Source organism: Oryzias latipes, chromosome 17, assembly GCF_002234675.1.
Source record: "Oryzias latipes chromosome 17, ASM223467v1".
NCBI lineage: Eukaryota > Metazoa > Chordata > Actinopteri > Beloniformes > Adrianichthyidae > Oryzias > Oryzias latipes.
Genome location: NC_019875.2, coordinates 2,616,316 through 2,633,610, shown reverse-complemented (window position 1 = coordinate 2,633,610; position 17,295 = coordinate 2,616,316). Strand labels below are relative to the sequence as shown.

Here is a 17,295-nt window from a genome sequence, read left to right as displayed (position 1 = left end):
TGGCACCCCCACATCAACCTTTGCTGTTGCCTCCTGTCAGGGTAACCTGACGCCCTCCTACCCCCGCCCCCATAACCCTTGGGACTGCACTGCTGTCCCAGGGCTCCTCGCAAGCACAGATGAAGTGGGGGCTTCAGCACCTGCCCCAAAGAGGCACACATGCAGTCTCCTGGAGAACAACATCTCATCAATCACCGCTGTCATGGCTGAAGCTGCAACCTCACTTTCTACATTACATATAATATTTACAACAGACGTGACGATCCAGGATCAATACTCACCCTGGGGGTTTATGATGAGGGAGCAGCGGAGTGTTCAGCCGTTTCTGATGGCATCCTCCCGGCCTTTCTCCAAACGGTGAAACGGTCTGATTTTATTGAGGCGCTCCAGCTTTTTCTGCAGCTGGAGTCTCAGCATAAACACAAAGCAGAGAAAAAGAACCGGCAGAATTTTTAATCCAGTAAACTAGAATTCAGCAAAGCATATTTACATTTCATCATCCGAGATGCTTTGACCCAAAGTGATTGACTAAAATATGTACATGGGAAGAAAACTACACAACAGTCAACAGATTCTGGTTTAAGCTCCTTCATTAAACAGAAAAAGATGAAGTGGGCTAAAGATCCTTTGTATGTCGAAAGAAAGAGAACAGGGATCATGGTTGATTCACAACGATTAGAGTAAGAAATACTCAAACACAATTTTAACTTTGATTTCCCCCATATATGTCCTCCATCATCAGACAAATGCCACAAGATGTTAAAATACCCTTTAAATGGTCTTTAAATGTGATGTGCATCCACAGGAAGCCAAAAACCTGAGCCGTGGCTTCAAGTGTCCGTCCTGTCTAAGTCAATATGAGACAAACAGCCTCATTCTGGGACATCTGTAGATCAGTGTTTTTCAACCAGTGTGCCGTGGGAAATGACCCATTCACTGATCTAAAAACATTTCCCATCTCCAGGATATCAGCTCTGTGTTCATCTAAACAGGCCCTGATAAAACACTAAGAAGTTAGGAATATGAATATGAACAAAACAATGAAGCTCAGAGTCTGTCTGGCGTTCTTCTTTTTTGGATGCTGGTGTGCCGCGGGATTTTTGACAAGGTTAAAGTGTGCTGTGGCCCAAAAAAGGTTGAAAAACACTGCTGTAGAGACTTGTTTTGTTTGTCCTCATGGAAGAGCAGTGAAGTCATCAGGCCACAAACTAGTACCAGCATGAGTACTGCATGAACTGAACAAAGGAATCTGATCCTTCTGATGATTTGGAAAGTTAATCTAAATGCCTGGAAAGTGAAATTTTCCAGCAGAATTTGGGAGAAAATCCCTGAAGCTTTTAGTGTTTAAAAGCAGTTAAAGACGACATGGATGTTGAATGAAACGTCCCTGTGATGGACTGAAGAACCACCTTCACCCGACAGTAGCTGGGAAGACTCCGGGAATCCCAGGATCCTGAACTGGACTAAATGGATTTAGAAAATGGAATTATTGATGGAATTAACACTGTAACTACTGTTAAGAAAAGCTCTGAAGGATGTAGAGTTCTGCTGATTTAGTTCTTTAAACAGGTGAGTTTGGCGGTGTTATTATTTTTTTTTTTGTTTTTTTACCAGCATCAGTCTTGAACTCCTGTTGAACCTGTTTTCTGTGAAGGTCTCATCCTCTTCATTCAAACACATCCATTGCGTCCTCTTCAGTTTCAATTTTTCTCATGTTTTTATTTCTCTAAAAACCACATTCTAGTTGTTAATAGTTTCACTTAATGCAGCTTTACACAAACAAACAAAACAACATTTGTTTATACGAAAATGGAAGAACAGCACAGTGTCTAACAAGGTCCTGGTTTGAATCCCGGCTGTGTCCTGTCTGTGTGGAGTTAGCATGTTCTCCTCGTGCATGTGTGGGTTCACTCTGGTTTTCCCCCACAATCCAAAAAGAGAGGCTTCGTAGGTTAATCGATTATAATAAATTGTCCCCTAGGTGTGAGTGTGGCCCTGCAACAGACCTGGCAGAGTGTACCCTGCCTTCCCCCAACAGTGACTAGGATAGGCTCCAGCAACCACGTGAGCCTGAAAGGGGAACCGTGGATTTGAAAAATGAAATGGATGGATCAGTAGCATGTAATCAAATGAAAGAAAAGTACATTTATGGAAAGTGCTAAATTCCTGATGCCTCTATAAAAAGGGGGTTGTTGCAATGCAACTATGGAGTAGAGGGCTGCATTGGGATCGGGTCCCGCCGGGTCCCGCGGGACCCAACCCAAATCTCGCGGGATTGGGCGGTTTGGATTGTGCTGCGGGCGGGAGCGGGCGGCAAAAAATAAACCCCGCGGGATCAGTGCTGCCATGAATATCTCATGAATATATATTAGCGGACTACGTTAGGCTGAGCGGCTGTTTGATTCTTATGTACTGAAGCTCCGTGAAGGCACCAGGTAGAGACGCCCAATGGCCTCTGTCATCTAACCTGTTGTTGGGGGTGCGCCCCGCCCCGCCTCTTACTAAGAGCGCGCTTCAGGCCGTCTGTCTGCGCGCGCACACACGCACGCTTTTAACAGAACAGGATTTGTGAAAATATATTTAATATTTAAGTTGCACATTACACAAGAGAAATGCATGAAAAGATGAGGCTGGAGGAGGGACATGAATCTCTTTAGTAATATCAATAAAAAAACATGTTTTTTTCCTGCGGGACGGGGGACGATACAAAATCAATGCATCTCTATACTGTGCGGTAGAGCCCTGCGCGGGACTATTTTCTTCATCCCGCTCCCGCCCGCGCCCGCTGAATTTTTGACCAATCCCGCCCGCTCCCGCAACGTATGCGTTACACTCCCGCCCGCTCCCGCAATATGTATGTCCACTCCCGCCCGCACCTGCAAAACTCATAGAATTTAGTCCCGCACAGTATAGAGATTTCTGCTGAACCTGCTGGTTAAACCAGCGTATATCAATATTTTACAGAATGGTTTTGCTTTAGTTTGTGTAAATGTGAAAAAGTTCAAATCTGTTGTTGAGTTTTAACCTGGAACTCCAAATTTTCATTTGGTGGATTTTTAGAAGCAAAATCCTGCAGCTAATGAATCCCTTATGCTGGACTGCACAGATAAATGCATTTTTTTGTCATTAACAGGGGGGAAAAAACAAACCAGGTGAATGTTTGGCATTTTAAAACCTATTCCTCCAGTGAAAGCAAAAGCAATTAAACTGCTCAAAAAGCTTGTGCCTAAAATATAATGGGTTTTCTCTTATGTGTCATCCGTCCACCGATGTAATCATCTCATTTTGAAAGGATTTAATTGGTTTAAAGCAGGTAAAAACTTCCATGACTCACGTCCGAAGAGAAAGAAACCTCTGAAGTGGAGTTTGGTTTTGCCGGCTGTGTTTGCAGCTTTATTTTTGTACACCTTTTTTTACAACATTTATTATACAGAGCCAACAAGAAGTTAGTGATCTGGAATTATAAGAAGCCTTGAAATAAATGTAATAAAAAAAAGGAATGTAAGCGCCACTCATTTCAAATTTCAAAAAAAGAGATGTTAATGACTAATACAGTTTATGGTAGCAAACAGAAGTTTTTAATGTCTTTTGTGTCGTGTCAGGTGTCTGCGCTCGGCAGAACAGAAGGAAACATTCAAACAGATCCATCTGGATTTACAGTTAAACAACCACGACAAAGATGTGGATTATAGCACCTCCCTTCAGGTTATGAATTTAAAAGGAACATTCAAGTCTATCCTGTCCACCCTGCAGATTCAAACCCATCTGTCCCTGGGGTAAAAGGACCTGTAAAGGAAAGCTGTGGGGGCAGAGCAGACGATCTGTGGTGACACACGGGGATTCTTGGCAGGGCGGAGCATGACAGATTCCTCTGAGGCCTTACCCCCCAGCTACCTGCACCTTTCTGCGTTTGGTTTTCCCCTGTAGCCACGTCTAACTGAATCCACGTCGAACTGAACCATCTCTCGATTTTTCCTCATCACAGGAGAAAGCAAGAGACAGCCGCGCAGTGCAGTTCATAACACACAAGGTCAGAAATGTAATGAGATGTTCTGCTGAAGATAATTACATTTTCCTCCCCGGCGTTAACTTGTGCACGTGTAAAAAAATGTCTCAACGTTAATTGCTTTACCTAGGGGGATTTTTACAGACATTTTTACACTTACTTAAACTTTTTTAACACACATACACTGAAACAATGTGTTTGCATCCAGAAGAGAGCTAGCTAGATTAGGAGTTCCCGTCTTGGGTGCAGGCTGTCATCTGCCAGTAGCAGGCAGAGGAGAGCACCAAGGCGTCGGACCCAGCAGAAACCAGTTGGTGAAGGCTTGGAGAAGGAGCGGAGGCGGGCTCCTGGATGGACGTGCCTTTGGGGGGGGGGGGGGGGTTGATGGGCAAGCGAGAGTATGTTTGTAGATCACTGAAGATGGAAGGAGGGGAGGGAGATGTCTACCACTGAGTTTAAAAGGCAGGGAAGATGAGGAAGGACAGGAGGAGGAAGAGAGGCATTGAGCTGAAGGCTTGGCAGTCAGATAAGAGGGTTTAGAAAGTGGATTGTATGCGGGCCTTTTCTGTGGGGGAATAATGCCGGGCAGGCTGGGTGGATGGCTGGAACAGAAGAAGATAAAGGAAAGACAAGGAAGGAGAGAACAAAACGAGGAGGGGGGGGGTTGCGGGAGAAGATCATTCCCAAGATGGGGGCAGAGATCAAGAGTGACTGGGAGAGGAGACAGCAGAGGAGGGCACTGTGTAAAATAATTAGCCCTGTGCTGTTTGGTGGATGAAATGCACCAAAAATAGCTCAGAAGCTGCACTCCTTCCTGCTGATGAGAGCATCTGCCGCCCCGTCACGGCCGTGACGTCATTCCAGGTCGTCAGTCGGTGGCCACTGAGTCGAGAGCGGACAGTCTGGTGCAGAGAAAGCATCTCCTCCTGCTCCCTCCCTCCCTCCCTCCTCTGCTATCTGCTGAGAAATGTGCAGCTGTTCCTTCCAGGAAGCCTGGACGCTCTCACCGGGCCAGGAATAGCCCCAGTTAGCCCGCTCAGGAACACGGCGACAAACCTCCATTACTTCAGATACGAGAGGATTGAATCACATCTGAGCTCCGGGGCGTCCACGCCGGCCGAGAGCGGGAATCACATTTCTGTTTCCATCACTGCCTTTTTCCATCTGAAGTCCGGCGAGTGCACAAGCTCCGCTCGGCGCCTGATTGAGTTGTAAACATTTAGGGGAAGATTCAATGGAAACATATGAGGATGTCTGTCAGGCTCTCCTTGAGGAAGTTATGTGGACAGTTAGACCTTAAACACTTTTACACTTCATCCAATAAGTGCATGGGGGTCTCCAACGAAGCATTGTAAAAATTATTTGACACCGTTCCCAGTGATTTAGGGGGACTATTCTTACAGCCAGTGCTGTCTTGAAAGAGTAGAGATAATGAGAATTAACGGGGGCTGCATCAGGCAGGGCAGAAAAGGAGGGATCAGACTAGAGGAGTGGAGGCAGTCATGGAGAAGTCAGACCTTTATCTGAAGAAAGAAGAAAAGAGGGAAGGGAGATAGAAAGAGAAACAGGATAGAGCAGTTAGCATATAAATCACTTCTGTAATAAGAATTAACAAGGAAGTCAGAAAATTCACAATGAGAGGAGGAAGAGGTGGAGTGGGAGGGGACACGGGGGGGGGGGGGGGATCAGTGTGAGAGGAGAAAGTTGTGGTTTGAAATATCGCCTCTAGAAAAAAAGGTAAATTGGCTTGTCCCTGCCGTCGGGGATTGGTGATGCGTATCGGACGCACTTGGAGAAGCTTTTTCAGAGGATAGGATCACAATGAAAGCAGGCAGAGAGGCAAAACAGGGGAGCAGCTTTTGGATTTTGTTATCAAACCCAGCCTTCCTACAGGGTCTCGCTTCAAATGGCGTATCTTATGACCAAACAAAGGTCCTGGTGGAGCCTGCTGGTGCAGGAGATTATCATCACATCTCAGATCGGGGCCCACATGCAGTCACTGCTGTCTGTCTCTGAGGATTTGACTCAGTCATTCTGGTGGGGGGTGGGGTGGGGTGGGGGAGTAGGTTTCTTGGTACACTCTCGTCCTCATCTGCCCCCCCTCCTTGCTCGGTGGCCTGCTATTTGAAGGTGAGCTGATTGGCGAGGCGGGAGAAGAGGCTGAGCGGCTCTGAGCGGCTTTCCGCTCCACCCCCGTCTTTGCGGGTCATCTCCAGCTCGATGGTCATCAGCACCCTGCTCCCCCCCACCCCCCCTTCCTCTCTGACTATGTTTTGCTGCTGTCGCTGCTCAGGCTGGGCCTTCGCCACCATCACCTGGCGTGAGGGCTGGAACAGCCGGAGGGCGAGGCCGCCCCAGCCCCTCCCCGTTTCCTATTTCTTATCCTTGCGGGACTCCTGCTTCTTCTTTTCAGAGGCGGCCGCCTTCACCTTGGAGGGGTCAGCAGGAGGCGCGGGGCCCTGTGAGGGGAGCAGGGAAAGGGGTCAGGGGGGGAGAACAGGGTAGGAGAGTCACTTCAGGAGGAAAGGAGAGTGAGGGAAAAGAAGAAAAAGGCCAGGTGAGGCGGGACAGGTGAGGGGCGTGGTTAGCAACAGACACGGAGCTGTGCGGACAGGAGAGAGAAATCCCTTCAGGTGGAGGAAGAGGAGGAGTCAGACATGTAAAGAGAGAGATGGATGAAGGGGGAGACACAGTCCTTTTAAGGGAGAGGGTAGCAAGTGAGAGGGGGCGGTGTCCAGAGCTGTAAGGGGGTGACAAAACAGGTAACCATGCGTTAGGATGGGACACAGTGGCAGGTAGACTCCATATACCTGTGGCAAATGATCACTGGCACACGCTCACTCCTACAATGACTCAGCTTTGACAGTTTGGATTTCATTTCAGGAAAAATCAATAATTTCAGGACCAACAGGTAGATTTCTTATCTGACAGGTGAGAAGATTTGCTTAGAAAGATGCTGCCGCAGCATCAGGCAGATCAAAACAACAATTCACAGCAAAAGCATCACTTAAGGAATATTAAAGCCTAAAATGATGTCATGTCTCCTCTGAATTTCTCCTGCTGCAGTCCAAACCTCCTAATCTTCTAGGATCTGACTGGCTGAGTGACAGATCGCCGCCCCCTGCCCTCTCACTGAGGACTTCAGACATCCCAGATGGTTCTGTGAGACGATCCATCTGCTTCCTCTCACTGGAAGGAAGGTCTCCAGCGGGGAACAAAATTACAACAAATATTGACAAACCTCTGAAATGTAATTGCATTTGCTTGACAATTGCTTGCGCTTCATTTTTGAGAGTGTGTCATTCTGATCTGCAACTCAATGAAGCACTGTGAGTTCCGTTCTGCTGGAACACGTGTGCGGTGACGCGTCCTTCATGCTGGAAACATCCACTTTTAACTGGAAGATTTATTTGGTGGTGTAAAAATTCTGAAGCAGTTTTAAAAAAAAATCCATTCTAAAAGTTCAATTTAATCAAACTAAAAACAAATCCAAAATCCATGTCCAACGCGGAAAAATCTCAGCTGAGGTTTTCTCAAGGCGTTAAAAGCCTGGTTATTCATATCTGTGTTTGCATGCTCATTGAAATTTCCTTGTCGCCGCAGCCACACTGACCTTTAGTTGAAGATAATTGGATGTTCTAAAGTCCTGCTTTTGTGTTGCACATGCCAGCAGTGTGCTTGCAGAAACCCAGAGTAGGTCTCCTGGGTGTGTTTGAGGGGGGGGGGGGGGGGGGGTGTTTTTTGATTAGACGTGGTGGACATTTTTTTACATTTAAAGACCATAATAAATAAAGTTGACCACATACAAATTCAAACAGGACCACATTCATCCTGTTTGAATATGTAAAACATACCTGAGCTGCAGTGGATGACCAGCGGCCTTTTGAGTCTGATTATGCAGTTTTTAGCCAAAATTAAAAAAAACTTGTTGTTTTCTAGGACATAGTTTCTGCAGAGCGACAGCACTTCATTAGAGATTTGCCTCTGAGTTGTGGGCGGGGACCGCCTGTGCGTCGTAACCCGCCTCCACTTCCCCATCACCATCACTGAGAGCTCTCTGTTTACATGCTCTCCCTGTAGCTTACAGCCCCTCACACACCCCAACATTACATTAGCGGTGCAACAAAAATGGGGAGCAATGTCGGAGCTATCAAGCCGTACAGTTTAGATCCAGATTCCAGCTCAGGCAAACAAAGACGTTCATGGATCTATTTGCTTCCAAAAGGATTCATCGGAATGGAGCAGAGCAGGGAGCGGTGTATTTTCTACGCCAAAAATGTGATCTTTTTTTTTTAAACTGCATTTTTCTGTCTGCTCCTCATTCACAAGGAATTGAAAGAAATACTCTGAAATAATTAATATTCTTTACATGTCCTCCGTCATGAGAAAACATAAAAGAACATGTTAAAAACAGCCTGAATCAAATTCCTATGTCTCACCAATTTCCCACCACTCCTCCTCTAAAGTACAGATAGAGATGAATAAAGTATGTAAAAACAAAATATATACCAGACAAAAATCCATAAAAAGGAGAGGCAGAAGGAAGGAAGCTCAAGCAAGGCCCCACTTCTGCAAAACAGATCCATCAGGGAGGACCGGACCGAGTGGAGATAAGGTCAAGGATTACACTTCACTTTACAATAGCTGTATTTCAGTGCATTAACCTGTGAGTTAACCTATTGAAAGGAACCACAAGTGCCCCATAGAGCTCTAATGGACCTTCACCCACATTTGATGCCCCTCTTTTTTGGAAGCACAGGCCAGATCCTCGTTGTAATGTTTCACCAGACACAACAGGACAGATCCAGGACAGAAATCATTTTCAGAATCCAGTTAGTGGACGGTGAAAAGGCCACCATAGGCTGTTTCTGCCCACTGAAGCTGCAACTAATTATGCCATTACATGAGAAAATTCATCATTTTTAATCATGCACTATAAGCAGCACCAGAGAGCAGTTGTCTCACTCGCTGCAGCCGATACCAGCGGGGTGGGGTCCGGCTATCCGGTGTCTGCATGTGTGATTATGCTCACATTCCCTCATGGATCCCTGCATCGTTTACCATCATGCCCTCAAAAATGAGCCGCGATGTTCCCACGCCAACGACGCACACACATGCTGACTGCAGCCCCCCCCCCCGGTTACAGGAGCTGCAAAAGGCTTTAAAGGAAATGTGGGTACAGTGAAGAAACGGAGGGCTGGTGGGGGCAGGTGAGTGGACGAGCTCCCAGCTGCATGCTAAGGAGGACAACGTGACAGGTGAGGAGGGAGATGGAGAGGCAGATGAAGAGTGAGAGGTAGTGGATTTCTGTCTGGAACCAAAGCTGATCAGAACCCAGAGGGCCTGGGGGGGGCAAGGGGAGGGGGGGTTCCAAGAGGTTGCAGTGAGGAGGGATCAACTGAGTGAAAGGGGGAGTTAAAATGAAAAAGAAAAGGGGGAATTAGCCAACAGATAGATTGATGCTTCATCCTTCTCATGGTCATCAAGGAATGGCTCGGAAGAGGAGGGAGGTGGGAAGCAGGGGTGGGGGGGTGGGGGGTAAGTGAGAAGAGGAGGAGACGGGGGACCGGATAAAAGGAATCTAAATGAGAGTGCGGGTGGGAGTAAACTGAAGTGAAGTAGGAGGCAATTGGGGGATGGAGAGAAGAATGGGTGGGTTGTGTGAGTGTGTTAGTTCAGATCGATACAGAGTGCACTCAATTATCATTCTAGTGTGTGTGTGTTTGTGCTCTTCATGTGTGTGTGTGGCTGCAGGGGTAAAGTCCTCCTCCACAACTCCACCTAATGGGGAGCGGCACACACCACAAGACTCCTCGCTTCCTCCCCTCCCTCACAGCCCGGAGGAGAGGAGCAGAGATGCTGCGGCTGATACAGAAACTGTATTGTGTCAGCAGAGCCTCCTAATAAGGACCATTTGATCAAACAACCACTTATAAGTGCACCATGCTGTCCCGGGGGTCCTCTGTGTGCAGCGTAGCGACAAGAAAGGAACCCAGAAGAAAGAGCAGATAAAATAAAAACTAATGCGGCTCCTCACAGACGGAGACACCGCTGCGGCTCTTTGTTTTTTATCCGAGCACAGACTCACAGAGGGGTAACTGTAAATGACAGCATCGTCAAATATTTCAGTGTCCTTTTGGCTGAGACTTATTTATTCATATATGCACTGTCACATGCCGCAGGCACTTGAGAGCAACTGACTGCACCTCAAGAATAACCTGACAATCATGCAACAGTGGAGAGGAAGGAGGAGGACAGGAGGAGGAAGAGGGGCGAGGATGGGGGGGAACTCATGTCTTGGCCATGGTCGGCTTAGGTGGAAAAACACACCTGCCACTCCTCATCTCTGACTCCTCCTCCAAAAGCCTCATCAGCTGCTTAAAACCCCGCCTGGTTTTGTTTCCTTTATCAGCAAACAGGGCTTGTCACAGCCCCACCAGGCTGCAGCCCCCACATTACCGCAGAGTAATCAAACAAAACTTGCCCTGGTGGCTTGTATGCAGAACAGGATACAAGCCACCGAAATGTCTGATTAATCCTCCACTTGAGGCTATCGCGCTCCCATGAGGAACAGAAGGGGGGAAAAAAACACATAGAGCCCCGAATCGCTGGCGTGCAGCAACACAAAAGCACTGATAACAGCCCAGACCATAATAGGCCCCGTGATTTTCATTTGACTCCCAGCGAGCGAAATCAGCAGCTCCAGTCGGTTTCCCCACTGCGAGCAAATCACCGCCCAATTCAACAGCGAGCAGCATTAGCGCTGTAACCCGGCCTCAGCCGTTTCCCAGCTGCTGGTTGGATTTCTGCCCTGTGGCTGTTTTCTGACACTTCGCTGTGTGGCCCCCCAGAGGGGGGGCTGGCAGTGGGGGCGAGGGCCGCTGGAGGGAACGGTGGGCCGGCTCCAGAAGCCCCTCGCATGCTGAGGCAGCAGAGGGATGGTAACAGCTTGAGCACTGCTATTAGAGGCGCGCTTGAATGACATGTTATTTTGTTGTTGAAACGCTGCTGCGAAAAGGGGGGTCGGCTGAGTGTGAGGGCGCGCGCGCGGGGGGGGAGTGCGCTCACCAAACTGTTGTGCGCTGTCATGTCAGATGTGTGCTGTTGTGAAGGCATTTCTGAGAGAGATGAATATTCCCTTTGACAACTGCTTTTCTTTGCACTGATACTCCAAACAAATCTGAGCGTTCTTGTAATCTCCCCCCAAAAAGGACATCATTTCACCATTAAAGCCTGAAGCTGATAGTAAACCAAGCTGTTTAGTGTGTGTGTGTGTGTGTGCGTGTGTGTGTGTGAATGAATGAAGGAGTGTGTGAGTAAAGCAGGCAGAGAAGAGGAGGAGAAAGAAAAAGGGGGTGTGGACAAAGGAGGAGGAGACTTGCCTGTCTCTGCTGTGATCCCTCTTTCTTTTTCTTGCCATGTTTGCTGGAAGGAAAACACAAAACAGAACAAAGACAGTGTCAGGATGTCGTATCATCCTCTTCCTCCAGTGGTCACAGGCCAGCTTTCATATAAAGAACACCATCTTAATCTGCGGCCCCCCAGGCGGCAGGTGTGTAAAAAGCAGAGCGCTATGAGGAAGATGATGGAGCCATCATCTCCATGAGCGAGTGGATTATCTGCTCTGCAGCCGCTGTCGCTGTAATCGCAGCCTTTTCCCACTGCGTTTTGCAGATTCGATCAAAATGAGAGATCTTCATCTCTTTCCAGCTGACTGCCTTTGGTTTTTAACCTTTTGAGCTCAACAGAATCGAACGGAGGCTACGCCAGCTTGGCCACGCAGGTGTCGGTGCCGGGGATGGGCTCCGGCCTCAGCTCCAGCCCCTGGCAGAAAGCCCACCGGCAGAGAGCCGCCGGGCCGGACACTGACCTGACGTTGAGGCTGAAGACTCGGCGGGCCACCAGGAACCTCATCAGGTAGTAGATGACCACGACGAGCACCAGCAGGCCCAGCACCACTCCAATGATGGCTCCTGTGATCACACCGGCCTGGATGGGCACTGCAGCGAGGAAGAAAGAAGGCAGGGAGGAGTTATGGGGGGAGGACAGCAGACAATTCCAAGATTAAAAAGAACACAGAAGTTGGTAAAAAGGAGGTGAAGGGAGCTGTCCTGGTGGAAGAAGAAAGCACAAAGAAAAAGAGAGGAGTGGATGAGACAAGGAGGGAGAAGAGGGGGAAGTCAGAAAGAAAGGGAATCAGAGATGAAAGGTAAACATAAAAGCAGGAGGTAAACAGATTTAATGAAAGATGAAGGATGCGTGAACTGAGGAGGAGGAGGAGATGAAGAGAAAGGGCGGCCAGTGAGGAGGAAGGGGAGAGTCATGCTGGGGGGATGTTGAAAACGATGAGGCTGAAGGTGGAACTGGGGGGAGTAGAATGGAGAGGGTGCAGAGATGGCAATCTCTAAGAGAAAAGAAGATAAAATAGTAATTGATTTCATTTAACAGGAGGAGCAGGGAATTTAGAGGGAGGCTGACTCTGAAGATGATGAAGAAAAATTAAATCACAAGTTATCAGCAGGCCCAGCTCCCATCTCACCTTTCTCAAAAACCAGCAGGCGGACGCTGGAGGGCCGCCCCACTATGTCCGGGGGGTTCTTGGCGTCACAGGTGAAGGTGCCGTTATCATTGAAGTCCAGGTTCTTGATGAGGATGGAGCCGTCACGGCGACCCGGGTTCCCCACAAACTCCAGCCTGTCCTTGAAGGGGCCCTTATTGTCGAGGTACGCTTCACCCCCGGTGTAGTGGAAGATCTGTGGAGAGCAGAGGTTTATTTATGCACCACCAACGCTTCAAAATGAAACTGAATTGGAGGGACAAGGTTCTTGATGTATTTTTTGCTTTGAATGTGTGTTTTCACTTATTTCTAGAATTTCCTGCAATTTGTCTGTTACATTTTACAAATAAAGATATTTAAAAATTTCTTTGGAAAACTTGGCATCAGTGCAATCTCAATGAACCACAACCAGAAAAAAAAGGTTTTTCAAATAAATCCCTTTGAAACAAAACATTTATTGATATTAAGAGACACTTAAGTAAAGAAAAAGGATGAAATATAAAGAAAAGTACATTTATTCACATTTGACTTATAGGAGTTTGAAGCATTTTGCAGCCAAATTTTGTGTTTATGCACAACTATCTTTCCTTAATTCTTAAATGACGCGTCAGTGTGGATCATGACAGTTATCCATTTTTTGGATTTAGCCTCTAACTCTTCATAACTTTTCATGTCTGATTTGATACAGTTATTTCTCAGACCTCTATCTCATTAGCATCACTGTGGCTATAACTAGCTACGTTTCCTGTCCTGTACTTCGCCATTATTCCACTAGGGGCAGTAGAAGGGCTTTTCCTGCTCATTTTGAAATGGAACGAATCGAACTCTCAAGCACTTTTTGTGGGAAAGTTTAGCTAATTTTCCAAGCTTTATGGTGAGAATAACTCATCTATTGTTATATGTTCAACAAGACTACTTGTTGAATGAAAGAATGCATTTTTAATATAAATATTTCTTCATTTTACTGTCAAATCATGTTAAGAATGTGTGGATCAAATTAGAGAAATTAGAGGGTAAATAAGATGTTTTTCCTGAACACTCATGTCAATTCTTTTGAATCTTAAACTAACATTGTTAGTTATGACCAAATCACCCAACATATCATAATTGATAGTAACCATATATCCATATATTATAAAAGAAGATTGCATTTTTTATGGATTTCATCAGAAGGTTTAAAAACATCTTAATTCCAAAAAATTAAAATTGTTTTCCCTTTTTTTATGTAGTGGGCTTTACAGGGTTAAATTGTGGCATTTGAATCTTTTGCATTTCTAGAATTGAAATTTTGAAATCTCACTGAAATTTTGATTTCAATTCTAGGCCATAATTGCAAAGCATTTTTTTCTAACTCCAATACTCCTACTACAACAGTTGAAGTTTTCCAGGATTTGACAGAACTCTTTTCGTGATCAAATTTTAGGTTTTAGTTTAATACTTTATTTTTAGTAGCTCCAAAAATGGATTTTTAAAAATTCTGAACGCATAAATCGGCGGATTTCTAAAATGGTTAAGCAGTTTCTCGTGTTTGCATATTCAAAGATTTAAGGGGAAAGTGTTTGGCCTCTTTCGTGAATCATTTAAAAACCCTTACCCTTTTGGTGTTCTTATAAAACAAAGCTGTTAAGGTACTTCTAGATTAAATATTGAAGTTGCTGGCAAGAAATCCGGCATATTTCGTCCAACACTTGTGACTCCTCTGCAAGGTCAAACCTGATGCACACAAATCAGAGGTCTGTGATTGCTATTCATCCCGGAGAACCTTTGGCGTGGCATGAACGTGTCAGAAATCAAATGCGACACCTTAAAAGGACAAATGCTCCATGAAAAGCGATAGATGTATGAAACTGTAAATCTGTGCAGGCAGGGGAAGAAATGAGCGACTGAAGATAAGTGAAGAAAAAGAGGGCTGGTTTCAAAGTGAGGAGCACTGCAGGAGAAGGATGAAGGCAAAGGAGGTGAGGGGAGGACGTAATGAGAAGGGAGGGGAGGGACAAAGACGGAGGGGCTGGGGAGGAGATTAGGGGAGGCGGGCAGAGGGAGGCGCAGTCAGGAGGGGGAGATGGAGAGATTAGAGAGATGGCAGGGCGATAAGGGTGGGGAGAGTGAAATGAAAGGTTGGAGAGGCCGCAGGTGGAGGGGCGAATGTAGGACAGAAAGTTTCCTGGAGTTATTACACATGGAAGAAGAAAACTAGACTCAGTCACAAAACCTTTTTGGAAATGCCGTTTTTTTGGTTCATTGCTCGGATCATTTGAGGAAACCTCTGACTTTATGTCACTCAGGTGTTTGGAAAATATCCTGAAATCTCACTGAATTTAAAAAAAAAAAATGAAGTGACTCTTATTCAATGACAATTTCTGTCTTGCAAGAAAAATCCTTTAACTGAAAACGTTTTCCAATAACAAAATAGTCTAATGTTTAAGAAACCATGTTTTAGTGGCCATTTTGCTTTGCTAATTTTTTATTTGAAGAATGTTTGACTTATTTCTAGGGGGGCGGCTGTTTTTGCAGGGCAAAAGCCTTTGTGTTGAAGATTTTTTATAATAATGAAATACTTGTTTAGAATTGTCCTTTGACACATTTTTGATGCTAATGAGAAGGAAACAGGAGCTTTTATCCTTCTGTTGGTTGAAGTACAACGTCGGTTATCAAACTCTTGATGTGCAGCCTGTAGTCCTTCAAATCTAGCTCATTTTTGTGTGACAATGCTCTCATTGTTGTGTGATTTCTGCGTGTGTGCGATCATGCATTACAGAGATGCTGTCCCGTGAGCCGTCCGGCCGGTAGGTCCAGGAGAAGGTGACGTCCTCCGAGGTCCAGCGCCAGGAGAAGAAGGAGCAGGAGAGCCGGATGTCGGAGCCCACCAAAGCATGGCGCTCCCAGCCGGTGTAAATCACTATGGCCTGGCACTGCTGCGCCACTGAGGGACACAGGTCAGCAGGATGCCGTCAGCAACACTTTGAGCCGAAACGGAGCTTAAACACTCAAATATTTGCTCTTCTCTACCAACACAAAAAAAGAATCGGCTGTAAACACATTTGTTTAACATGCATTGATCCTCATGTTCTGCATATGGGTTTAGTGTAATCACAGAAGACATTCAGCTATGCTCACATGAGCATTTATTGTTAAGCTCCCTGAAATCTATAAGTCCCAAAGACTTAGAGACGCGTCCAGACACACATCGACTGCCTGCACGGTTAGTGGTGTCAAATCAGGCATCGATTCAAACGTGCGCTCAGTAATTACTGGGATTATTAATTGAATATAAGTCTCTAAAAGTCAGAGGAGAATTTCTTTTTTTCCATTTTTATGGGAAATGCTGGCCTAATCGAGTGCACTGATTATGCTCCACTGATATTTAATGATCAATGTTCATTTGGCATCTTGCAGCCGAAAAAAAAGAAAAGAAAAATCCATATTTCCCTTCATTTTGCAAACATGTTCAGCATCTTAACTGTGTTGCAAAAGCTCCAGGGAGGAGCAGAACGCTGCCATTCAGCAAAGTCCTTCTGATACTGTTTGCCTTCGCATGAGAACGGGCCACCACGGGTCACGCTACCCTCCTAGCTACAGCACATCACCAAGGCCCCCCCTGCAGTCGTGTTGAGATTTCTGCCTCCTTCAACACCCACAGAGGGAAGTTCACAGCTTCGGCTGCGAGCATCTTTCTGCCATGGCCGGCCCCCGCACTACTTGTCAATGAAACTCCACTTGACAGCTTTAATTAAAATTCAGACAGGAAAAAAATACAAATCTACAAATATCTGACAGGAGGGCAAAGGAAAAGAAGTGAAAACTCTGCCAAGCTGCAGTCTGGGAGGGAAAATATCAGAGCTTTACAAAAACTGTGTCCGTTTTCTACGCTGCAGCACTTGTGAACTGTTTCCTCCACAGGTGAGCTCCCAGCCCCAAACATGAAATCAATACAGCAAATGCCAAGATGGCAATTACAATGCTTCACTTTTAATGCAGTGTAAAGGGAGGCTTTAATTTACTACCATAGCTATTAAACCTCATATTGTCCTCGGCTTCATTAGTTTTCAGGTAAGCAATTAGGAGGAAAGCAGAGAAAAGCCCTCTTTGTCAAATCCTCGTTTAACCTTTAACCCATCGTTAGTCAGAAGGCTGCTCTCACGGAGGATGTCATCTAATCAAACACCAATTAAAAACACTTTTACCTATTCCTAGGGAGACAATCGACACCAACACCGCCAACATGGTTGTTCCTGGCTTCCCAAAAACCCGACAGGAGTCCTGCTCTGCAGGGAGGAGACAAGAGAAAGGAGAGCGGAGGGGTCAAGGATGCCTGGATGTAGGGCTTCAAAACAACAGAACCCTCACTGTCCCCCCGTTTATAGCCAACCACACCCCTGACCCGGGCCTGGCCCAACCCCATCCCCTCCTCTCCTCACACCCCTCTGCACCTCCTCCCACCTCCATCACTTTCCCTGGATGATACTAATAAGCACGCATTGCATTTTTGAAGTGGGTGGGGGGAAAAGGCACCTGCAACGTACAGTAGCCGCTGAATTAATTGCATAAACAATGGGCAACTGGGGGCAAATTTGTAAACTTGTCTGCACTACGGCATGATGAGAGCCCGATTAAACCCTCATCGTCATGAGACTGGAGATAAAACTCTCATTTACACCTCGAGTGCTCGCCTGGACATCTGCACCTCCTCTTGTGTTTTCTCACTGCTCATGTGTGATTACACGGCGAGTGC

At 46.3% G+C, this 17,295-nt stretch overlaps 1 protein-coding gene across 4 annotated transcripts; it reads right to left on the bottom strand.

Moving 5' to 3' along the window:
• Positions 1-3,360: 3,360 nt before the first annotated feature.
• mpz (myelin protein zero) lies at positions 3,361-16,911 on the bottom strand. Of its 4 annotated transcripts, none has more exons than XR_002875064.1 (7): positions 16,748-16,911; positions 15,320-15,486; positions 12,546-12,759; positions 11,877-12,006; positions 11,389-11,431; positions 6,322-6,465; positions 3,361-5,529 (listed from the first exon to the last, which is right to left on the bottom strand). XR_002875064.1 is itself a non-coding variant. In XM_023964984.1 (7 exons), the coding sequence occupies exons 1-7, from the start codon at positions 16,785-16,787 to the stop codon at positions 5,518-5,520; spliced, it is 636 nt and encodes a 211-aa protein (XP_023820752.1). In that variant the 5' UTR covers positions 16,788-16,911; the 3' UTR covers positions 3,361-5,517. The 4 variants fall into 4 exon arrangements, 3 of the variants coding, with proteins under 3 accessions (XP_023820752.1, XP_023820755.1, XP_023820754.1); XM_023964984.1 differs by having other exon boundaries at positions 6,436-6,465; XM_023964987.1 differs by lacking the exon at positions 6,322-6,465.
• Between the last annotated feature and the right edge of the window lie 384 nt (positions 16,912-17,295).

Bases quoted from the DNA above. Each gene is read 5' to 3' on its own strand.
- mpz (XM_023964984.1), bottom strand. From the start codon at position 16,787: ATGTTGGCGGTGTTGGTGTCGATTGTCTCCCTAGGAATAG. The intron at 12,007-12,545 runs GTGAGATGGGAG...TCCTCGCTGCAG, and splicing joins CCTGCTGGTTTTTGAGAAAG to TGCCCATCCAGGCCGGTGTG. The intron at 11,432-11,876 runs GTCAGTGTCCGG...TTTTCCTTCCAG, and splicing joins GTCTTCAGCCTCAACGTCAG to CAAACATGGCAAGAAAAAGA.